This window comes from Argentina anserina, chromosome 1 (genome assembly GCF_933775445.1).
Source record: "Argentina anserina chromosome 1, drPotAnse1.1, whole genome shotgun sequence".
Taxonomy (NCBI): Eukaryota; Viridiplantae; Streptophyta; class Magnoliopsida; order Rosales; family Rosaceae; genus Argentina; species Argentina anserina.
In genome coordinates, this window is record NC_065872.1 from 15223205 (window position 1) to 15248085 (window position 24881).

The following is a 24881-nucleotide window of genomic DNA, read 5'->3' on the forward strand; positions in this document are numbered from 1 at the left end:
GTACAAGAATATATGATTTTGATTTTTATATGTGTACAATCATTCATGGAGAGATCTAATGTAATGCTTTGGGGTTTTGTCAACTTGCCCTCATGTTAAGACAAATATAAACATCTGGTGATGAAGCTTATGAGGTTTAATGTTTATTTTGGTTAACTTGTTGTGTTTCAGCAAAACACAATAATTTTGTTTAGTTAATATTTGAGTTCTTGATTATTTATTTGGTGAATGTACTTAATTAAAGTATTGAACTTGTAGCTTACTCCTTTATTTTTAATCCTTTTTATTTTCATTAGTTAAGTACGAAAGGTCAATAAAGATATTAGGTTTTGTAAACAAAACAAAATCGAAACCGAACCGAATTATAGGTTAATCGAAACCGCAGTTTCTATATATATTTTTCGGTTTCGGTTTTAGAAAACATGAAACCGAAAGTTCAGTGGCGTTTATCGGTTAGTGCTCATAAAACAAACTGTTGACACCGAATCCAGCCCTAATTTCATGTAGTGTGGTGAGTACACAGAATAATTACTCAATTTCTTGATCTCTCACACTAGCACCAAACTATTTTTTAGGTAATGGTGCTCTTTCGACAGCAATATCCACAAACGACGTCGTTCTGGATGATCCCCTACACGCCCGATTCTATTCCCCTGAGCCCAAATTCGATCTCTCTCTTGCTCTAAACTCTCTTTGCATTTCTCGTCCCAAATTTCCCGATTCAATCGCGGAGTTTTCACTTCCCGCCTCTTTAACTCCAGCTCGATCGGCGAACCGGACCAAACTCGTCGCCTCTCCGGTTCACGATTCTCCCGCCGTCGTTTTCCGACGGCTCCACAACTGACCTCCTTTTCTCTTCTTACTTTTCTCGTCTCGAATTTCCGCATTGGACAAAGGAGCTCACAGCCTTCGTCTAGACGGAGCTAGGGTTTTCGATGAAGGTTTTAGCGTGATTCCCCTAGGGTTTCCGGCTTCCGATGATTGCGCCTCTGATCCGACTGCCAGCTTCTTCAAATTGCGGAGGCGAAACGCGGCGGTGGCTAGGGTTTATGTAATGTCCCGATTCTCAACATGGTGAGGCTACTCGGACTGACTCGCAGCGGCGACTCCGACGAGCCGCCGCGTGAGATCACGACCTCCCGGACTCCGGCCGTCTCCAGCAGTGACTCCGGCGAGAACGGGTGGCTGATTCGGTTCTTCGACTCGGCCTTCTTCTGCGAGTGGATCGCCGTGAGCTACCTCTACAAGCATGAACACGCCGGCGTCCGGGACTACCTCTGTAACCGAATGTACACGTTGCCGTTGCCAGGTATTGAGAGCTACTTGTTTCAGATATGCTATATGTCTGTGCATAAACCAAGCCCGTCCTTGGATAAGTTTGTCATTGATATGTGCTCTAAGTCCCTCAAGATGGCTCTCAAGGTGCATTGGTTCTTGCTCGCCGAGCTCGAAGATTCCGATGACAATGAGGGGATCAGTAGGATTCAGGAGAAGTGCCAGATTGCTGCTACATTGATGGGGGAGTGGGACCCGCTGGTCAGGCCCCAGGCCGAGCCCGGGAGTAGCCCTGGGAGTAAGAACCAGGTGCTGAATAGGCTGTTTTCGTCTAAGCAGAAGCTTTTGTCGCTGACGTCTTCGCCACCGGCACAGAGGTCGTTTTCGTTCTCTCCGAACAGCTCGCAGGAGGATGGGCAGCTGTCGCCCGATGAGAATAAGATCTTTAAGAAGTTTATTCCGGGGCCGAAGGTGAGGGATGCATTGCTGTTTAGGAAGTCAGCCGAGAAAGATGAGGATGACTCCGAGAAGGATGGGTTCTTTAAGAGGCTACTGAGGGACAGTAGAGGGGATGATGAGAGTGGCTCGAAGATTAGGGACTCTTTGCTTTTTAGGAAGTCGGCAGAGAAGGAGGAGGATGATACGAATAAGGACGGGTTCTTTAAGAGACTATTGAGGGACAGTAAAGGGGAGGATGAAGAGTTAACTTCTAGCTCCGAGGGGTTGTTTAAGAGACTGTTTCGTGAAAGTAAGAGTGATTCCGAGGATAAGCAAGTTTCTAAATCAGTGGAGGATGAAGAAAAAGATGGATTCTTCAAGAAGTTTTTCAAAGAGAAATTTGAGGATAAAAAGGATAGAATTGATAGGAATGAAGATGAGTGTACAGCACAATCAGAAGGGAGACGCTCAAAATCAGCTGAAGATGATGAGAAAGACGGGTTTTTCAAGAAGTTATTTAGTAATAAGTTTGATGACAAGAAAGATGGGAATGATAAAATTGAGGAAGGGAGTGCCAATGGGGAGGACGAAGAGCCCTCTGACTTTTCGTTATTCCGTAGATTGTTCCGCGTGCACCCTGAAGATGGAAAAAGTACTCCTAATGAAAGCATCAATGGTGGCAGCTTGTTAGAAAGTAGTCCAGGGACTGAGAATTTTTTCCGTAAGTTGTTTAAAGATCGAGACCGTTCAGTTGAAGATTCAGAACTATTTGGTTCAAAAAAACATAAAGAGGTAAGTTCGCTCCTACTTCTTTGCTCTTGCTTTACTGGTAGTTGTAGTGTGGCCTTACTGCTGCTGTGCTTGCTCATTCCTCGCCTATGTAATGAATTTTCAACTCAAATTATCAGTGATATTGCTTTATCATTTATTTTCTCTGTGTTTTTTTATCTTCTTTTATTCTTTATTCCAATCTAAATGAGCTATTACTAAATCATCAAGTCGTGTGTTCACTAAATAACTGGGATATTTCACAAATAGATCCTGCGCCAGGTGTAGTTTAAGGTCGTTGCTGCTTGTAGTTACAAAACAGTAGCCTAACATGCAAAATAGAAATGCAGACTCCTTTTTGAGAGATGAAGTTAATACTGATCTGTTGAGGTCGTTTCTACATATATATGCAGTTGAGCTTTGATATTAAGTCATAAAATTGTTGCGTAGGTTGTCACGCTAGTTCCATATGTGATTAAAGAAGGAGTCTTACCATCGTATTGATAATACGTAGCTTGCTTCTAGTTTGAACATATATTTACAATTGATTTCCTTTTAAATAAAAAGTAAGATGCATTTCTTCCTTCCCATGTATATACTAGGAGTAGAGCCTTTGCATGATACTTGGCCATATGGAGTGGGGGTTGTTTGAGTGTACATTTTGTCTTATAACCTTATGTGACATCAAAATTGCATCAGATCAAAGAGTAGCAGGGAAAGGGAAGTGAGCTCAAGTTTTCAAAAAGTAGAAATGGACTAGAAAGTTGGAGAAATAAAGAGCTGTTAAAGGCAATAAGTACAGAAGGTGTACTAGTGCTTTGTGATACCCTGAAATCGTCCACTCATCTACAGTAGGAATTCTAGAAGCCACATTATTGTGGTTATTTGTTGATGCTCGTGTAGTATCTTCTGTTCATTGACTTAGTGACTCCCTTTGCATTTTAGCTTCCTTTGGCCAACAATTCTCCAACGTCAGTATGCATATAGTACTTGGCATGTAAAGGCAAGCCCTTATCAATCATTTTTTTCCCTTCCACAGTATATTAAATCATTTCCTCTTGAAGCATTGCCAGTAGAAGCTGATTTGCCTAGTGTCCTAAGTTAATTTATTTTTTGTATTTAAATGGGCAAATTTCGTACAAGAACTTTGTTACATCCCAAATATATATATATATCTCTCCATTTTTTTCTCTCATAAATCTGATGACTATTTCATTTACCTTGATAGAACAGAGGATTAACCTAATAGCACCTGGATTTGCTAACTGATCTTTGATTTCTGCATTCTAAACTGCTTGGAAGCAATTTGGAATCTTCGAGCCAATAAAAGTATGAATTTCTGTTACTAACGCCAAAATTAACATAAAAGATACAGTGTCTCCCAGGAAATTTTTCCTTTTCCCGATAGATCTGTATCCCAAAGTGTTATGTTTGTTTATTGAAGATCTTTCATATATGCAAAAGAATTAAAATAATACCCAGCGGCAATGGCCATGTGCTGTATCTTCTGTGTATAGCTACAATACACAGAAGATACAACAGGACTTGTGTCCCTTTAGTTATCATTTGACTAGATTTTTTGCTTGTTATATTATATAATGAAGTACATTTACTCACCCGTCATTTTTATTGACAGAAACGTCCTGGTTCGCCAAAGCAACAAAATGAAAAATCAAGTGCAAAACCCCCACTTCCAACTTATACCGCAGCCCATTACCGTAAAGGCGCATACCATGAGTCGTTGGAGTTTGTGCAGTCACTGTGCGAGACATCATATGGTTTAGTGGATCTATGTCCAATTGAAGATCGTAAAAGTGCCCTTCGTGAGGTTGAGACTTATCTTGGTTATATGTTGGTTACTCAATACATATACATTGATATATCTAGGGGTACAGTCAGTTCACCATTATTAAACTAATGAATTTTCAAATTAATATGCTATTTATAGCAAACTTTCATGGGCATCAATATTTATGTTTACGTCATAGCAAAGTTTCATGGGCATTTAGGGGCACAGTCAGTTCCCATCTTCTGAAATTAATATTTATCTTATCTTATCTGTATTTCATAGCATTAAAATTAGCTGTGATGGAAAGAAAAGAATGTGTTTTAGATGCCATATATTATTGTAAACTCATCTAGTTTCTGGCTGTTGATATTTACCATTCCCTATATGTGTGTGTGTGTGTGTGTGTGTGTGTAACTTCGATAGTGAGAACATTATCCAAGCGGAACGCCAGTTCAAATAGAGAAATAGATGAAAAATTTCTCACTCTTGTAATAATACCAATCTGATACTGTGGTTGTCTTTAAAGAAAAGGAAATATAGAGGAGAAAGCTGTCTCCCCAATATGGATTTAAATTATATCTGTGTGAAACTCTTGGTCATTCATCTAAATGGAACCAAACAAATTTATCAAGGGTCTAAATTAAGTGTTTCCATACTAGTATATATTTGATGAATGTATAATGTTCTAACACTTGTCTGTTATTCTTGTATTTCTAGTCACTTGGAGAGATCAATTTGCACATTGCTGAGTCGCAAAATAATGGAGGTATTTGCTTAGTCTATATTTATATTAGCCTTTTAAGTTCTGAGATAATACTTTTAGTGGTCGAGGGCCCTTTATTTTATGTTTTAACAAATAGGTTTTAATAGTTAAGAAATCAAGAGATTGTTTACAGCTTCTATATGCTCTTTCATAGGAACCTTTGGTGAAGTAGGTCTTATGCAGTTTCTAGATGGTAGTTTGTTTGTTTTTTCTTTTTTCCTTTTTTGGCCGGTGCTAGTTTCTATTCTGTGAGAAATGAGTTCCCTCCTATCTCCATATCATGGGAACAAACCTAGGTGAACCTGAACCACTTCCTCAGTTGCTTGATAGTATTCTTCATCTTTTGCCCTTTTGCTCTGTTGTAGCTTCTATTCTCCTGTTTTCCTGTCACTGTTTTTTTGTTTTTTTTTTGTTCCTCAGATTATATATCATGTGTCCAAGTCTCTCTGCCTCTCAAAGTGCGAAACACATGTAGAGTTTTTGACTGTTTTTGTTGATGTCGATTTAGTTGAAATTGGGAGTACTCAGAAGGTCTAGTGGAAGTATAAATTATCATATAATACTTGGCGTCCTATAAAGTCAATCTTAGAATACCTTTGAATTCTTTTATGGTTTACAAATTTGTGTGATAGAACAAGAAAACAAGAAGAAAAGAAAGATAGACACCTACGCTTGTTCATTTACATATACATATACAGCTTAAAAAGTTGATGAAGCTTGTTACATGCTGCTCTTAGTTTAATTTTCTTCAATTAGTGATACTTTGCAGTGTTTTAATGTTTGGTTGATATAAATCATGTATATTAGCATTTATATTTTAACATTGAACTCCATATTCTTAATTGGATGTTGCTGATTATAATTTTAGGAGTTGGCTTCCCGATGGGGAAGGGCATGTATCGCGTGGTGCATATACCAGAGGATGAAGCTGTTCTTCTGAATTCCCGGGAGAAGGCACCCTACCTCATCTGTGTAGAAGTCTTGAAAAGTGAAATTTCTAGGTACGTGTGAAGTTTCTCAAGATGTGCATTTGACTAGAATATATGTAACTCTTTTTCACAACAATTTAGAGATAATTGAAATTCTGAATGCTCTGATACTGAGACTTGTTCCCTATATTTGGTTCTCGTGAAATTTTAAATAGCAATCCAAAGGATACTTCTGGCTCTCAAAAGCTCTCACGAGGAGGAATTCCTTTAGCAAATGGAGATGCACTACTGCCTAGACCACCTCCCTGGGCATATCCTTTATGGACTGTCCAAGAGGTCTATCGTAATAGTAATGATAGGATGTCAAGTTCTACTGCTCATGCGATTGACCAAGCAATGTCACATTCATCAGATTCAAAAATGAAATTTGTAACTGTAAAAATATCAGTACAGAACAAGTTGCCTAGCCAGACTCTGAAAATAGAGAACAGATCAAACAGTTATCGAGGAGAGGGTCTTAATTGTGCATCAAAAGAAGCACAAACGAATGATTTGGAGTGGGTAAGGATTGTGCTTACAGCAGATCCTGGTGTTAGAATGGAAGACATTGAGGATCAAAGACCAGGTCGACGGAAGGAACACCGTCGCGTTCCAAGTACAGTGGCTATAGAAGAAGTAAAGGTGAGATTGCTTTTTCTGAAGTATTAAATGATTATTATTTTTTGGAAGGAACTGATTTTTTTTTTATCAAGATCAGTATTTATTGTGATAAGTGCCTTTAGATCTTAATAGTTACTCGCGATATAAGCAAAGAAAAGTAAACAGAAACACACCAAAGTTTATAGTGGTTCAGCCGAAGCCTAACTCCACTGTAATCTCTCTTGAGAGATTTACTAGTACTGAAGAATTTAGGTACAAGTACTTATTGCAGACCTTAACCCCTCCATGTCTAGCTCCTATCTCTCTATCACCCTTTGCTCTCTTTCGGTTTTCTGTCTCTCACGATCTAAAACCCCCTGCAGCCTTATTTATATCAATAGGGGCTGCTGATACAACTTGGTTTAGGACTCCTAAACCTACTAGACTTACAAATCCTAATAGGACCCTAAAAGACTAACTTTCTGTTCTTAACTCAGATTTGTCTATTGAATCCTACAGTTCCAAATTGTATCAATGAACCAATAAACACAACAGTATTCATATCATAAGGCCCCTAATTTATTTTATTTTATCTATTTATTTAATAACAGCTCTTTTTCAAACATACAAAGTTGTGTCTAATGAGTGATTATTGTACTCTGAGGAACTAATCTACATATCTTTGGCCCCTTTGTTATATCTCAAAATGTTTTGGTTTCTTTCTGAATTTTCAGCTTGGCATTCCCATGATAAACTTATCTTAATGTACAAATTTTTAGTTTCTGCATCGCCCAATCAATAGATATATAGCAATGCGCTGCTACACAAGCACACAGAGGCGCATACATACAATTATCTGACGCATTGGGTGGATTTATTAGTTAAAGCGAGGTCTAGTTCTGTCGGACATATAAAATGATAGATTGTCTGACACTACCCAGTTTCTAAAGAGTATTGTTGATAGTTTGATACTAATTCTGTGCAATTTGAGCAGACATGGGACATTATGATGCACTATGACGGATCTCACCCAGGACGTATACAGTTATCTATATTTGGTTCAGATGATTAAGAAACTTATGTTTTCTTGGAACTTAATTGTAATTGTTTTTAGTTGTTGAACTAAATCATCAAAAATGATCCAAAGTGTCAGTAAATAGTAGTATTCTTTTCCAAATCATGGTACAAATCTATTTTTTATTTCTATATGAAGAGCTCATTAGTTACTGAGTTATATACTCTACTGTGGAGACTTGAGGCTCGTCCAATCTAACCGAATGGGTTCTGAAATAGTTTCATCACGATCATGTATAATATGGATGATGGATCACTTTTTATTATTCTTATATGTATCCTGATTGTCTAAAAATTTGGCTTCTGCAGGCTGCTGCAGCGAAAGGAGAAGCACCTCCTGGACTTCCTTTAAAAGGGGCAGGTCAGGATTCATCAGATGCACAGCCAACGGTGAGATGTCATGAAAGAAAAAAACAGAAAAATGTTCCATGAATTGCAGAGATTTATCATAGTGACATCTACACTTTGTAACAGGCTAATGGTGGTACCCCCAAGGCCAGCGACGCATTGTCTGGTGAACTTTGGGAGGTGAAGAGAGAGAGAATACAGAAGTTGTCAGTTTACGGAAAGTTACCTGGTTGGGACTTGCGCTCTGTAAGTTCTACTTGTAGTATCCTCCCCTGCTCTTCCTCTTTTGTGTGTGTGTGTGTGTGTGAAAGAGAGAGAGAGAGAGAGAGAGAGAGAGAGAGAGAGAGAGAGAGAGAGAGAGAGAGAGAGACCACTGCTTGATCCAATGGTTTAAGTTTTTCGGGATTGACACACCAATATTTGTTGAAGTGGTCACCTTGTTCTGGTTTCGTGCCATTTTTGTTTTGGGTACAACTGCTTTGGTGTTTTGTCCTCTATAATATTTACATTTGGGTGGCCTTCTGTTTTGGCCTTAACTCTGATCTCTGCCATTTTTTCAGTTTTATTATATACATTAGTCTTCTACGAACTACTCCATTAAACTTCAAGAAAATAATCTGCCTCATTTTTTCTGTAGATCATTGTGAAGAGTGGTGATGATTGTAGACAGGAGCATCTTGCTGTGCAGCTTATCTCTCATTTCTATGGTTGGTTTCGTTTCCATTCATATTATTTTCCTTTTGGAGTTAAGTTCTTCATGTCCCATTTTGATAAGTTGCTAAGATAATGAGAGTTGTGCCTTTGCCGAACTGGGTTTGAAACAAAAACGGTGCTCCACTCTCAATTGATTATGTGCCTGGTTTTTTTCTTAAGTTCTATTGTCCATTTCCCCGTAGAACACTCACAATTTGATCTCCCATCTAAAACATGCGATAAAGAAGATGGTTACGGTACCAAAAAAAAGCTGCCATTGGAGTGTCGTGGAGAATGATAGTTTTGGAATTCACACAATTTGTTGGTCTCTAACATTGTTATAACTATACTTTCATATAAAGTTTATAGGGTGTTGATGCGTCTGTGGGTGACATACTTTCCGAAAGTGGGCCTCCATCAAACTCAATGCAGATATGTTTCTGATATATTGTTTACTAAAGTCTACTATTATTTCCTTAAAAATTAATATTTTTGTATCTGTTTAGGTTTCTGTTCTAACTCAGGAGTTTAAAATAATAGTGGGTTTTGCAATCTTGCTTGTTATGTTAATCACCAGATTAATGTAATTGATTTCAATATCACATCTTGTTTCACAGTAGCTGAACCAGTTGCTTCCTTGAGATATAGTTAACGGCTATAATCATTAAATTTTGATGGCAGATATATTCCAAGAAGCAGGGCTTCCCCTCTGGTTGCGACCTTATGAAGTCTTGGTTACTTCTTCGTACACAGCTCTCATTGAAACCATTCCAGATACGGTAATTATGTACGCTTTCTCCCTTTAGATGAATCAATTTTGAAAATTTCACTACCTATTTAATAATATCTGTTGTTGTTTTACAGGCGTCACTTCATTCTATCAAAGGTAGATATCCTAACATCACTAGCTTGCGGCACTTCTTTGCTGCTAAGTATCAAGAAAATTCTCCAACTTTTAAACTTGCCCAGGTAATCTGCACCTCCAGAAAGCAGGCATCTATATTATGTGTTTTCACTTTATCAGCCTTATTCACTGCAATCGATTGTGCTATTAGAGAACATGGGGACTATTTGAAGTGTCGTTTTGGTTCTCTCTCTCTCTCTTCCATAGTTCTTGTTTAAGGTGAATGTTCGAAGATATGGCATCTCTTAATTGGAATGGAAAACTTAGCCTTTTCAACTCTTCTCTATATGGGATAGATTATTTATTTTAATCCAACTCCGAGAATTAAAGATGACTATTAATTTAGAGAACAAAATGTGTCATAAGAAAGGATAGTACATTTAGGGTAAAGAATACCAAGGACATGATGAGGTGGTCTTTGCTAAGCACATTTTGCGAACATTGGATCCCTGTTCTCTATCGGAGAGTGGGAATTCATTATCTGACATAGGGGCGGGATTTAGGAATTAGGATACCAATAATACAGAATTACAAAGCAGTTCTGATCCGAGCTGTTTGTGTCTTGGAACTCAGATGACTGTCGGATGAAATGAGTTGTGGTAGCATTCTTTTCTTAGAATACCATTAGCAGTGAGTTATCATGCTTGAGATTATAAAATTTCCACATATGCTAGATATGCAGCTTCATATGAGCTCATTTGTTTGCAAGAGTGGCTCTTGTCATGATTTTTGCATAAAATATTTAAAACAATGTCGTTTTCTTTGAAACAAGCGGTCACGTCATTACAGTGCCTTTTCCATTAGGTTTTATATAATCACTTGTGCATTAGTGTTTAACTACTTTGGTCTATCTGTGCATAAGAAGTTAGTTTTGAAGCTTATTTTGAAGATCCCTTTTTAAGTATAGTTGCAAGTAGTTTTATGCATCTCTAGTGATTAGTATTTCTTGTCTGCTGTTATGTGATCCACTGATCCTTCTTCACTTATGATACTCATGAGTCATAACAGAAGAATTTGGACAGCAAGAATATATTTATTAACATTCTTCTTTGTACCTCAAACATGAGGTCCATGAGCTGGGATTGATTAATTCCCATCCCACATTGGGTGTTCTAATTTGCTTTGGGTTTGAGGCTAAAATTTTAACAGTGTGGCTTAAATTGAAATTCATGTTTCCTTTTCCTTTGTTTTGCAGAGAAATTTTGTTGAAAGTATGGCTGGATATTCCTTAGTGTGCTATCTTCTGCAGGTATGTTAGTCTGTGTGCGTGTGGTGTGTGAACTATACCATCCCAAAGATGCAAATGTTATAATAAGACTGAATTGGATACAGGACCAAAATATAGAATTGAGCTTCAAAAGTGCATTGCTGATTACTTGTTCATATATGATATTGTATGTACATGTACACTGGGTGACTAAGACATTAAGACATGTAGTTTCCACCAGTTAGTCAGCTTTATAGACTTAGCATGAGATACAAACTTTTGGAAGAGTTTGGAATTGATGATATTATTAGTTAACTTAACCTGTAGAAAATCTAATATCTTGCAAGGAGAAGAGCTTCTTATACTATGCATTTAATACATGATGCTGGTCTTTGTAGACCAAAAATCTTTAATTTGCAGTTGCGAGCATTACAACAAATTGAGGAAGTTTATAAACATTAGACAAATATTGCTATGCACAAGTAGTGATGAATTGGAAATGATAATTATTTGCACGATAACTTCATCCTAGTCCTTCATATGAATCCTTAATATGAAGTAAAGTTTGACGTTTGTTCTCATATTAGAAGCATGTTTCCTGAGCTGTTCAGTTTCTGATGTGTTTAAACGGTAATATGGTAATGTCTTTGTTTTTAATCGGTGTGTTTGTTGTTTAGGTGAAAGATCGGCACAATGGAAACCTGTTAATGGATGAAGAAGGTCATATTATACATATTGATTTTGGCTTCATGCTCTCAAATTCACCTGGGGGTGTAAATTTTGAGAGTGCTCCATTTAAGTTGACACGTGAACTTCTTGAGGTAAGACATATAGGCTTGCATTCCTTAATACTTGTTACATCTTGTGGTCAATTATGTTTGCCATTAAAAGTTTTCACTGTATCAGTTATAACTGCTGACAAATTATTTTGGTAGGTTATGGATTCTGATGCCGAAGGAGTTCCGAGCGAGTTCTTCGATTACTTTAAAGTAACAATACAGACCAACTTATATCCATAATGGTTTTTTGCAATATTCTTTCTTTCCCACTCCTGTCCTTTCTGATTTCATGATATACTGACTGTTATCTCGCTTCTGGTCTCTTTAGGTTTTGTGCATTCAAGGGTTCCTTACGTGTCGGAAGCATGCAGAACGTGTTATTCTTCTTGTAGAGATGTTGCAGGTAACATTAACATTATCAATTCTTCTTCTGGATATATTCTCATTTTTTATTATTAAAGTTTCTAAGTTGAGCTTGTTTCACTTTTGCAATAATTTGTTTCAGTTTTAATGAAAATTGATTCATGCGCAAATGTACTTATGTGCTAATATGGGTCTATTGATGACCTGACGAGTATAAGAATAACATATTACTATAAATAATGAGAATCATCCTTCTATAATTCTTTGCCGACTGAAGCCCCTATTTTGAAATGGTTGTCGACTAGGACTCTGGTTTCCCATGCTTTAAAGGTGGTCCACGGACAATACAGAATCTAAGGAAGCGATTTCACCTGAGTTTGACAGAAGAGGTTTGAATATGTTGTACTATTTTTGTTTTGAAACTTGACTGTATTCATGGGTAGATTGTGACAATGATAATCCATATTTTCTTTCAGCAATGTGTGTCCTTGGTCCTTTCCTTAATCAGCAACAGCTTGGATGCTTGGCGGACACGTCAGTATGATTATTATCAGAGAGTACTGAATGGAATATTGTGATGGTAATTTATTGATGATCACCTGATTTTATTCAAGAAAGCCACCTCAGAGTGTAGTTTGATCGCAAGTGCATATGTGAGTGGGATGTGCTTCTGATTTTCCTCGAAGATGGAAATATAGTGGTTTTGGCCTGCTTTGCTGGGTGAGGAATTTATACTTGTATTGGCTAAATTACCTAGGCAACACCTAGAAGGGTTTAATCTGCAGGTTACTATTTATTCTCCCACTTTCAATATGAGACTGCTGGCTAGTGGGAATTCGTATATTCTACAGGAAAAGATGGCTACCCTTCACTGGACTCCCCACACTGTACATAGTGATTGCAATTGAGCACTGAATGGCTTTGATAATTTCTTGGTGTGCTGCTATTGCAAGTTTGCCACAGAAGCCAGATCATTACTGTTGTAAATCCACTGTTTTCGGTTGAAGTTCTTCTTAGTGTCCAAGTCAAAGCCTGGATATGCGCTTAAAACTTCAAGAGGTGGCATTGTTTCAAATCTGGTTTCAGTTGGGCGGCATCCATTTGCGAATGAGTGTATTCCATATGAAAGCTGTGCAAGCAAAATTTGCATGCAATTCTATCGTGTGTTATAGATCCCATATAGTGATATCTGTCAAATCCGATTTCTCGTGTAAGTAATTCTTTTGGCATTGATCGCAATCTCCAGTCTCTGTAACATTGCATACAGGAGCTTGTGCTTGCGAGTTTGATGTTTTTACATTTGCCTTTTGTGTCATTCTCCTTGGTTTTAATGATCCGACGTTTCTCAAGTTCGCATCTACGTTGCCCATGTTGGTGAAGATGATACCTACAGTTCTACACGTATCCTCCCAAAATGAAACGTATGCTCATGTTTTACATGCGACAGGCGTACATGACTAAATAAGAAATCGTTGAGAACCTCTATCAATTCAGTTCCTAAGCTTTGAATTAATAGTCATGGCCGGGTTGTGATTCTTAAAATTTGGGTGCCTATAAATTCTCGCCTGTAATTTTGTCCCTCTGAAAAGAAATTTGATCATTTGTGTATCCGTCTGCTAGTAAAAAACACAGTTGGTCTGAGACTGGTTCTAAAATAATAATTTTTCCTTAGAACCGGAACTGAAATCGTAAAAGAAAAAACGATCCGGATTTAATACCATTTGCTTCCGGAATCAAAAGGAACCGGAATCGCAAATATCAGGTCAGTTTTCGGGTTTTTACAATTGTAAAAGTTCATTGCAATATATATTTACCTCTAACCCTTAAACAATAATTATATAAAATATCAACTTCAAAATGCAAATACAGAACGTCAACAACATTTCTAATACAATTACTCAATGATCAACAATTAACATCTCAATTATTTCAAAAAAAAATTGAGAGAGAAAGCAAGAATGCAAAACTATGGACTGTTTGGATTTTAGGAAGTAACAAAATATAGAGGAAATGAGGCAAATGAACATAGAAAGTGAGGAAGTGAGGGCGTAAGGCAAAGTGAATAGAGTTTTTTTTTCAGTTTATATAGTGATTAGTAGGAGTCTAAGAAGCAAAAAAAAAAGTGATGAGGGAGGCGGCGACAAAAGATGTTTTTAGGGTTTTTTATATATAGTTGTAAAGACTCGGTTCTAACGGTTTTAAAATCATTTTCAAAAATAGGAACCAGAATCGAATCGAATGAGTTGTTTCGGTGCGGTTCCTATAGAGTTAGTAATTTATTTATTTTTGAAATCAAATTGAATCGACAATTTCGGTGCGGTTCAGACAATTCTAAATGGTTATCCGGTCTAAAGTCTCAAATATAACACGCAAAATTATTAAATTGACAAGAAATGAGGGCTCCTTATGTTTAAGTCTAATTTCTCAAAAGAAATAGCACTCTAGCAAAATGCATCAGCAGTCTAATAATTTCAATAAATTGGCCAATCGTTAGCATCATTTCCATTTCCATTTCCATTTCCATTTTGTTGCTCCTATAGTAACCACTTGACATTGATCCTTAAAAAATGCCTGAAAATACCATAAAAATGCTAAGAGAAAATAATAATTGTACTTAATTTTTTACTTGTGTGGAAGTTAAAAGTCCGCTGTGCTTGGGTTGATCTTTCCTTCCAGCAATTTTCCGGTCTTCTTCTATAATCTAGTGGCGACGGCACCATTTACTTTCTCTGCCCTTTCTTCGGGAAGCGGCGGAGATCCTGTTTTACTTTCTTATCAAAGAAAACGTTCCAAAGTTGGAGGAGATGTATTTTCATATTTGGAAGCCTTGAGGATGGAGGAGGTTGATTCTTCGATTCACCAGCACCCTTTCCAGCCTCAATCAACTTATGCAAGCACTCTCAAGAACCCAGTGGACCGATTTCACCAAACGATGGTGGATGACTTTGAGATGACTGCCGATGACTGTGTTTATAGTTCTGGTAAACATGGTCAGAATATTTCCTTCTCACAGAAAATTCACAACAAACTGGACTTCGATTGGCGCTGTGTTGTCATTGTAAAGCTCATGGTAAGCCAAATTCCACCAATTCTTATGATTTTATGCTTCGTGGTCTACGTAGGAAATGGAAAGTGAAAGGTGGGTGGCAATTGATTGATCTGCCGAACGATTTTTACATTGTCAAATTTAATCTAGAAAAGGATATGAACTATGCTTTGTGTGAAGGGCCATGGATTTTGGCTGGGCAAACCTTGAGTGTGCAAAAATGGAGGTCTGATTTTAATCCTTTGAGTGAGGTTATTGGAAAAATGGCTTTGTGGATTCGTATATGTGCTCTTCCAATCAAGTACTTTAAAGATTATGCTATTCCTAAAATTGGTAGAATTCTGGGAGAGGTAGTGAGAATTGATCATGTCACTCTAGGTCAGGCCAGGGGTAAATTTGCTCGTATTTGCATAGAGGTTGATCTTAACAAGCCTTTGAAACCTTTTGTGGAAGTTGAATCTGTTGCTTACAATGTTGTTTATGAGGGCATTTCGTTAATTTGTTTTGAATGTGGGTGTTATGGTCATGCGAAAGACAAATGCCCTTCTATTATTGTTCCTGTTAATGTTGATGTTGCAGATGTTATTGCCCCTGAGTCCAAATTGTCATCTGCTGATTTGAGAAATTTGAGTGATGGAGATCATGTCATGGCTGGTATGCCTAATGAGATTATCAAGGAGGATATGGGCCCTTGGATGCTCATTAGCTATAAGAACAAGAAGAAGGGTAATGATGACTCCACTAATAAGAAGAATGGACAGTTTGGTTCCAGATTCTATGTGCTCCAAAGTGAACATGCTGATGACTCTAATGATATCTCTAATACCATTTCTGACAATACTACCAGCTCAAATCCTCCAATTGTAAAACTATGGAAAAGCTTCCAGGACAAACAAAAAAATATGCTGTCTTCTCCTAAGGGAAAAGGTACTGTGACTCCTAGTCCTTCTAAGAACAAAGCTTCTTCTGGAATTTTCTCTACTAAGATGCTCATTTTGCTGCTGGTAATAGTTCTGTTTTTGAGAAGGATGAAGCTAGAGCCCCTATGAAAGATGCTATTAACTTTAGCAGATCTAGTGGTTTCAAAGTGGACAAAAAGTCTCAAAAGAAAAAGTCTGATGCATGTGCCACTACCTCCAAGCAACATCATCACGTTTTTAAGAAGTTGTCTTTGGATAGTGTTGGTGCAGGGATTTCCGGGGATGGTATTTCTGGATTTTTTGGGCATAAACCTCCTGATGAGATTAATGTTGTTGTTAAGCCTACTGCATGCGAAACCGATACCTTCGTTGACATGGCCTTTACTGAAAATAGTACGATGCCTGGTGATTCCTCTCTACCTTCTATTCAAGAAGGTATGGAAGCTGATAATTAGGGTCTTTGCCCTCTCTCTCTATTATTTTATAATGTTTAAAATAATATTTTGGAATGCCAGAGGAGCTGGCAGTGAAAAGTTCAGAGATGCTATTACTGATTTAGTTAAATTACATAATGTTGATATGTTAGCTGTGTGTGAACCTAGAGTGCAATTTCACAGAGCTTCTAAAACCTTGATTAATCTTGGTTTTAATGATTCTAAAATTGTGGAAGCTAATGGCTTTTCTGGTGGAATTTGACTTTTATGGAATAATCTTAGAATTCAGGTTCAGTTCCTTGACAAGTGCTCTCAGTCTATCTCAGTTAAAGTCTCCAGTCCTGGTAAGCCTTCCTGGATGCTTTATGTGATTTATGCTAGTCCTACAAATACAGTTAGATCTTCTTTGTGGCCTTTCCTTGAGAATATTGCTGCTAATATGGGTTGCCTTCCATGTATATTGGTGACTTTAATGAACTTGTCTCCGAAGCTGATAAAAATTTTTGGACACTTAGAGGTAGATCTGGTGGTCTTAGAGCCTGGATAAACAGAAATGCTTTAATTGATATGGGATTTCTTGGCTCATGTTATACTTGGAGCAACAACAGAATCAAAGAGAGACTTGACAGGAGCTTATGTGATTGTTCATGGCGAACCTCGTTTCCTGATGCTTTCATTCAATATCTTCCCAAAACCAGGTCTGATCATTGCCCTATTGTAATGCAGCTTGTTTCTAATATTTCCATCAATAGAAAAGCTATTCCCTTTAGATTTCAAGCTATGTGGTTTTCTCATTGCGAATATTCTGAATTTGTTTCTTCAACTTGGAATTCTCTTGAGGGTGATTTCTTGTCCAAGGTGAACTCTCTTTTTATTGCTTTATCTTCCTGGAATAAAAATGTCTTTGGTCATCTGTTCCTTAAGAAAAAAAAAGACTTCTTGCTCGCATTGGGGGTATTCAAAAGGCCAGGGACAGATATGACAACCCTTTCTTAGTTAATCTAGAAGCATACTTAATTCAGCAATATGAGATGATCAGAGATCAAGAGAGCCTGTTCTGGAAACAGAAATCTAAAGATAATTGGTTACAAGGAGGAGACAGAAACACTAGGTACTTCCACCTTACTACCCTTGTTAGACGGAGACAAAACAAGATTGAAGGCCTTTTTGATTCTAATGGCATTTGGTCCTCCAATTCTGATTCTCTAAAGAATATTGTTGTTAACTTCTTCAAGGATATTTTCTCTATGCCAGTTTGGGAAGATACCATATTTGTTATACCTTGGCTATTTCCGGCCATTGAAAAAGTGGACCTTGAGAATATTTGTATGCCTGTTTCTCTTCTGGAGGTGAAGAATTCTCTTTTTTTCCATTGGAGGGTTAAAGGCGCCAGGGCATGATGGCTTTCCTGCCATTTTCTATCAGAATCATTGGAAGCTTTGTTCTAGTGAAATTTTCAGAATTGTGCAGGAAGCTTTTATTTCTTGTAAAATTCCGGATGGTTTGAATCACACTTTCATTGCTCTCATTTCCAAGATTGATGGGCCACAACATATGACTAATTTCAGACCTATTAGTTTATGCACTACCATTTACAAAGTGATTTCTAAAATTATTGTGGCTCGGATTAGACCTTTGATGCAGCAACTTGTCAGTCCTAACCAAGTGAGCTATGTGCCTGGAAGACATATTTCGGATAATGTTATGATTGCTCAGGAGCTTCTCTTTAAATTTAAGAAATCCGCTGGAAAGCTTGGATTCTTTGCTTGGAAGGTAGACTTGTCAAAAGCTTATGACAGGTTGAGTTGGAGCTTCATCGAACTGGTCCTCTATGAAGCTAAGATTCCCCCTTCTCTTCTGAAGTTAATCATGCACTGTATTACTTCTACAAGCTTTCAAATATATATTAATGGTGAGCTAACTGATTCTTTCTATGCTCAAAGAGGGATTAGACAGGGGGATCCTCTTTCCCCTTACATTTTTGTCTTGTGCATGGAAACGTTGTCGCATCTCATCCAGTCTAATGTGGAACTTGGTTTTTGGAAGGCTGTTAGTGCTTCACAATCAGGGCCAAAGGTATCACATATTTTCTTTGCAGATGATCTAATGTTGTTTGCTGAAGCATCTTGTTCTCAAGCTTCTATCTTAAAAACCTGTCTGGATCAGTTTTGTTCCCTATCTGGACAAGCCATAAGCTATGAAAAATCCCTCATTTTTTGCTCTCCTAATACTAGCAAACATCTTGCTTCTGAAATTAGTAGCATTTGTTGTTCTCCCTTAACTAGTGATCATGGCAAGTACCTTGGTATGCCTCTTATTCACTCAAGGGTCGACAAACATACTTATGCTGGCATCTTTGACAAAATTCAAAATAGACTTGCGAGTTGGATGAGTAAAAATCTTAGCATGGCTGGAAGACTCACGCTTGTGCAATATGTAACTTCTTCCATACCAATTTATGCTATGCAAACAACTAAATTGCCTTTGAGTCTATGTGATAAGATTGACAAACTGAACAGAGATTTTATTTGGGGTGATACCATGGAAAAAAAGAAGGTCCACTTGGTCAATTGGGATACTTTGTGTCAACCTAAACAGATTGGTGGCTTAGGGATTAAGATGACCTCTGATATGAATCAAGCTATGTTAGCTAAGGCTGGTTGGAGGATGTTTCAAAATGATGGTGGTCTTTGGAATTCCATTTATACTCAAAAATATCTCAAAGGTTCTAATATTATCGATGATGATTATAAAATGCCTATTGATTGTTCTCACACTTGGAGAAGCATTATGTTTGGGGCTACTATTCTTAAAAGAGGGACTAAGTGGCGCATTGGTGATGGTAAATCTATTCACTTTTGGACTGATGCTTGGCTTTATTCTAACGCTTTATATCATCATGCCATTCCTCATGCTATTATCGATATTACTGCTCCGATTTGTACTTTCTGGAATGACACTGGATGGAATGAAAATCTCTTGGCAACTCTTTTCCCTGAATATGTTCTTTCTGATATTATTAATATCCCTATTGGCTATGAGGAGTGCGGCAAAGATACCAGAATATGGAGTGCTTCATCTAATGGAAAATTTTATGTAAAATCTGCCTATAATATTGGTTTTGATTTCTCTAATGTGCAGAATTCTTTATGGAGCTCTATGTGGAATTTATGCATTCCTCCTAAAATCAAAACTCTATGTTGGTCAATGTTGCATAAAAAATTGCTTACCAATGTCCAAAGAGCCAGAAGAGGATTCACTACTCTCAAAACATGCCCAATTTGTAATTTGAAGGATGAAACTCTGCTTCATCTCTTTCGGGACTGCCCCAGATCTGCAGCCATTTGGAGTGAGTTTACTAAACCTGGTACTATTACTAACTCCTTTCATTTAGACTGGGATGGTTGGATTTTGGCTCAACTTAAGTGTCATAGCTTAGTCCAAAGAAATGTCCAATGGTGTAGCTTGTTCATGTTTATCTGTTGGTTTATTTGGAAATGGCGAAACAAGCATGTTTTTGACCCTGATTTTCACATTCCCCTTGTTCCCAAAAGTGTTATTTGGAGTTATGTTGATGAATGGTATAATGCTGCTGCAAAGAATCATGTGGATATTGTCTACAGTTACAAATTTGTTGCTTGGACAATGCCTGCTGAAAATTTCTACAAGCTTAACATTGATGGTTCCAGAATCTCTCCTGCTGGTAGGATTGGTGCAAGGGGTGTCATCAGAGATCATCATGGTATTTGGATCAATGGTTTTCAAGTAAATGTTGGCACTGGTGAGATTATTGAAGCTTAAACTTGGGTTTATTCTTTGGTCTGAAACTTGCGAATAGTCTTCATATCCACAATCTTGAGGTGGAATCTGACTCGGCTATCCTTGTTCAACTGCTCTTAAAGGATGATTTCTCTTTACACCCTCTTGGGTCGTTGTTGCAGGGGTGCAAAGCTCTCATGAAGTCCATGGATGCTACCTCTATTGTCCACATATTCAGGGAAGCAAATATGACGGCTGATTCTCTAGCTAAAATGAGCCTTAATCATGCTACATAGATGATCTTGCTGCTGTTACTAGGGCTAGGAGAGTTTCGTGTTCTAACTAGTTTTTAGTTTTTCTTTCCACTTTGTTTAGGCTCTTTGAGCCTCGCTTGTAACTAAAAAAAAATGCCTGAAAATTGAATGGCAGTATGACATTCTCGCCAGGAACCATTCGTACACTGACAGTACATAGAAAGCCAAAATATGCACAACTCTTATTACAGCCTCAAGATCATCATAGTCCCCCAATGGACACTATAAAACTCTTATATGGCAGTATGGCTTTCTCGCCATAAAACACACAATTGGGTGAAATTGTCATCTAATATAAAATTCAAGCACATCACGATCACCTCCTCAGATTGACATTTAATACCTGCATCGTCAGTAAACGTGGCCGAAAAGAAATCGGTCGAAGCACATGCTTGCAGGCTCTTGTAAGGTCATCCCAATGATCGTCTTCGGTGGCACATTTTCTTTCAAGAAACATTTTGGTGACAATATCCTGGTCTGAGTCAAAACAACTGCATAGTAAGCTTGAAAGATCTTCGTGGTTGTTCTCTCCAATGTTGAGCAACATAGTCGGCGAATGAAGCATTCTCATCAATATAGTCGAGAGCAGACACCATGTCAATCGAGTTGTTCAACATCTTATAACCTGGAGAACCCACTCAGTGGTTGATTAAAATGGTGGTAAGCTCAAACTTACTACGAGCCACCTTGAAAGTTGTCGTTGCAAGTCTGCAGCAATCATCTGGGTTGTCGGCTAGTGTAATGGGCTGAAAAGTAGGCCAAGTTGAAGAAGCAGGCTAGAGTTCGGGTATCAATTTGAAAGCTCCTCGATAGTCTAGACACCGTTAATGAATTTAAACAGGTGACGGATGAAGTTTCCGGCCTAGTTGAGATTAATATGAAGATTCCGGTGGCTAAGAACAGCGAAGCTTGCCCCACTAAGGATCTGTGAGAGTCAAAAGAGAAATCTAAGGGGCTCCGCCGAAAAAGAAGACCTCTCATTCCGTCAAAGTATACTTATGCAGGGTCTCCACTCTCTCAGACCCTCTCCTCTCACTGTGTAATCTTATCCTTCTTTGGTTGCTGGCAATCATTATACTTTTATTAACAATTGCCCGATATATTAATGTTTTTGTAGCAATGAGTAGTTATCTTCTTTTAATCAAAAAACATTTTTTTCCTTGAAGAGTACTAGTTGTGTTTATGCTTAAGGAACAAGTTCCACGATATGTACAAACTACATATCTACTGTAGATCTGTTATAATGCATTAATATATAAACATATATATATATATATATATATATACAAACCATGAAAAAAAAAGTCTACTTATGCCGGTGATTTGGATTTGTTAATGACATCTGCGAGTGGATTTGAGGGTAAGATGAAATTTGAAGAGTTATTGATAACAAATGGTCACTCTCCCTATCCCTATGGGATTGAATCAATAAGAGAATTGAGGAAAGCTTTAATTTTGAAAGCTACGGAGAGTTGATCAAACAAATGAGCTGCAATCGTATCGTACTTTGTAATTGGGGAAAGAGGAAGAAAACAAGGACAGAATTGGCGGCGAGACCTAGAAAAGGAAAAAAAAAGGTCTACTTATGTCGGTGATTTGAATTTCCTCAACAAGAACATAAAGAAGGGGAAATCCTTCTTATCTCACTGAGACCTAGAAAAGGAAACACGAAAGAAGGGGAAATCGTTCTTCATTGATCACAATTCCGACAGGAAAAATTGTTGATACCAAGATATATATCTCCTCATTGAAAGTTTTGTGCTAAATATTTATTATTGTAGAAATATGTTGCTAGCTAGTAGAGGCATTAAATATTCACATTTTTTAGGTAAAATTACCAATTCACACCCATAATTTGGTCATAATTGTCAATTTCAACCCGAACTTACATTTGAGTCAATTTACCTCCTAAATTTAGTAAAAATTGCCGATTTGCACCTCATCCTTTAAATTTAATTGTTTATATCCAATTTTGCGTCACATGCCATACATATGAGGGGTAATGTTTTCATTTTCTATTTATATTTTTCTTAACAAAAATAAAAATATTCTTTAAAAGGAGGATTTTTTAAATCAAATTTTTTATATACATTTTTTTCTATATACTTAACCATACTTCGAATTATATATTTAACATACCCACTCATTTAAATATAATGTGTTGTGTATATATATATATTTTTATATGTACATATTTTTTTTAATTTTATATGTATTTATTTATATTTTTCTATTATCTTTTAACATATCATATCACGTAAAATAATAAATATATAAATTAATAACATGTTTTGAAAAAAAAAACATAGTAACAAGTGTTCCTCTTAAGTAGTTTTATTAATTTATTTCATTATTAAATATGAATAAATATATAATAATAATATTGCCCATCAAATGCATGACATGTGACTTAAAATTGGATTGAAAACATTAAATTTAATGGATGTGGTACAAATCATCAATTTTACCGAGTTTTAGGAGGTAAATTGACTCAAATGCAAGTTTTGGGGTGCAAACTGATAATTATAGCCAAATTTGGGATGCAAATTGACATTTTTGCCTTTTTTTTACTAGAAGCTAGATAAATCTAAATTTTGAAAAATCCTAACGGCAGTAGGAGAAGCTTTTTCAAATAGCGAACATGTATTATCAAAGAAAAAGTTTGAAATATGGACTTTTTAAGTGAAGTTGGAATACTAATTAATTTGATTTTCAGAATATAAAGTTATGGTATAGGATAAAAAACCATAATTTTTTTCTTGAGAAGAAAACTAGATTACAACATAAAGTCATTAGGTCATCCATTTTGTACCGAACTTAATTGATAGGATCAAAATCCATAAACTACGAAATTCTACTAAAGCTACAAGAATTAAGATTACAAATAATTCATTGTTCATCATCGATAATGACATTAGTTTTTTTTAATTATAACTACAATAGATGTTTACATTCATGCATATATCATGTCTCTTCATTCATCCACAAGATTGTGGATCTCTCCCACGCCTTTGGCCACCAAAATGAATCTTTTATTTTTTTTCACCCCGGAGTTGTTGCTTAATTGTGAGGAACTTGGTGGAAAATGTTTTGTGAGTAACTTTCTTGTGTTAGATAAAAATAAGAGGATGATATTTTGTAAGAGGTAGTGATGTAGACATATGATGCGTGGAGTTATAATAGCGATCGAGGAGTTTTGGTTTAGCTGGTTGTAAAAGATACATACTTTGATTGTGAGTAACTTTCTTGATATAGAATATAATAAGAAGATGAGAGGATTATAGGTTGTATGAGCGCTATTGATGTAGACAACAATTCGGCGAAATAGAATAGATTTTGAATGCTTTTGTTTTTTTTTGTTTTTTTTAAAACAAACTTAATGTGAATCTTCGGTTTAGAAAAGAATATTAGAAAATTACGTACTATACTACATTTAAATTAACTAAAAACTCATTTTTCATATTTCTTATATAAATTAGAACATAAACTCAATAAATAACTAAAACAAAACTGATTAATTAATTAATATAAAAATATCTAAAATAGCATTATTTTCGTGAAAATTACTAAATGTCACTCATAGATTTAACAAATTTCTCTCTTCTCATTTTTTTAGTTTTTTTTTTCTGGCAAATTTAAGTTTTCCGGCCAAACCACCAGCAATTTGGAGGTGAGCCAATATATAAAGTTGTTCCTTATGTCATGGCTCTCATTTAAGTACCATATTGTATATGTTTTGAGAAATTTTGAAATTTCGAATTTTGCTTACCAAAAACCACAGTAGCAGTTAGTTTTGCAATCGACAGTAGCAACTAGATTTATAGTCGACGGTAGCATGTACCTTCCAAGTCGACAGTAGTAGTTAGATTCATAGTCACTACCAGAATTAATGACTTAGACGACAACGACATTTCGTCACCTAAAATCCTATTTTCGTCGTCTTAAGTCACTAGGTGACGAAATTTTCGTCATCTAAGTTCCGTCAAGTAGACGCTGTCATCCAAGTATTTAGATGACGAAATTAAGTCATTCGTCATCTAAGAGCGTTGGTAAGACGACAAAAGTACGACCGTCACTTTATTACTTAGTTGACGAAATTTTAATACTTAAATGACGACATATTTGTTGTTGTGTTACAACTAAGTTAACAAGGTATAATTCTTAGGCGACGAGATATATTTTGTCACCTAATATCTAAGATGATGAATTGTAATACTTAAACGACGACTTGTTGTCGTCACCATATTTGTTAGCCAACGAATTTTGATGATCTATAGTGACGAAATTTGTCGTTAGTTTAGGTGTAAGGCGGCGAAATATAAGCCAACGAGAAAAGAGTTAAATGTGGACCTAAAAATAAATACCAAATTTTACATTTTGTCACCTTACTGTTGTTATTTATTTATTTAATAATTATACAAAATTTGTATTAAATGGAT

General features: G+C 36.6%; 1 protein-coding gene across 2 annotated transcripts; it reads left to right on the top strand.

Annotated features, from left to right (window-relative positions):
* Nucleotides 1-644: 644 nt before the first annotated feature.
* On the top strand, nt 645-13318 carry LOC126782404 (phosphatidylinositol 4-kinase beta 1-like). Of its 2 annotated transcripts, XM_050507648.1 has the most exons (16): nt 646-2505; nt 4118-4309; nt 4988-5036; nt 5902-6034; nt 6178-6643; nt 7985-8065; nt 8150-8269; nt 8661-8730; nt 9398-9495; nt 9581-9685; nt 10816-10869; nt 11505-11648; nt 11763-11816; nt 11935-12009; nt 12275-12358; nt 12446-13318. In XM_050507648.1, the coding sequence occupies exons 1-16, from the start codon at nt 1072-1074 to the stop codon at nt 12545-12547; spliced, it is 3261 nt and encodes a 1086-aa protein (XP_050363605.1). In that variant the 5' UTR covers nt 646-1071; the 3' UTR covers nt 12548-13318. The 2 variants fall into 2 exon arrangements, with proteins under 2 accessions (XP_050363612.1, XP_050363605.1); XM_050507655.1 differs by lacking the exons at nt 11763-11816; nt 11935-12009; nt 12275-12358; nt 12446-13318 and having other exon boundaries at nt 645-2505; nt 9398-9503; nt 11505-11646.
* The last annotated feature ends 11563 nt before the right edge of the window (nt 13319-24881 follow it).

Bases quoted from the DNA above. Each gene is read 5' to 3' on its own strand.
- LOC126782404 (XM_050507648.1), top strand. From the start codon at position 1,072: ATGGTGAGGCTACTCGGACTGACTCGCAGCGGCGACTCCGACGAGCCG. The intron at 8,270-8,660 runs GTAAGTTCTACT...TTTTTTCTGTAG, and splicing joins CTGGTTGGGACTTGCGCTCT to ATCATTGTGAAGAGTGGTGA. The intron at 12,010-12,274 runs GTAACATTAACA...GTTGTCGACTAG, and splicing joins TTCTTGTAGAGATGTTGCAG to GACTCTGGTTTCCCATGCTT.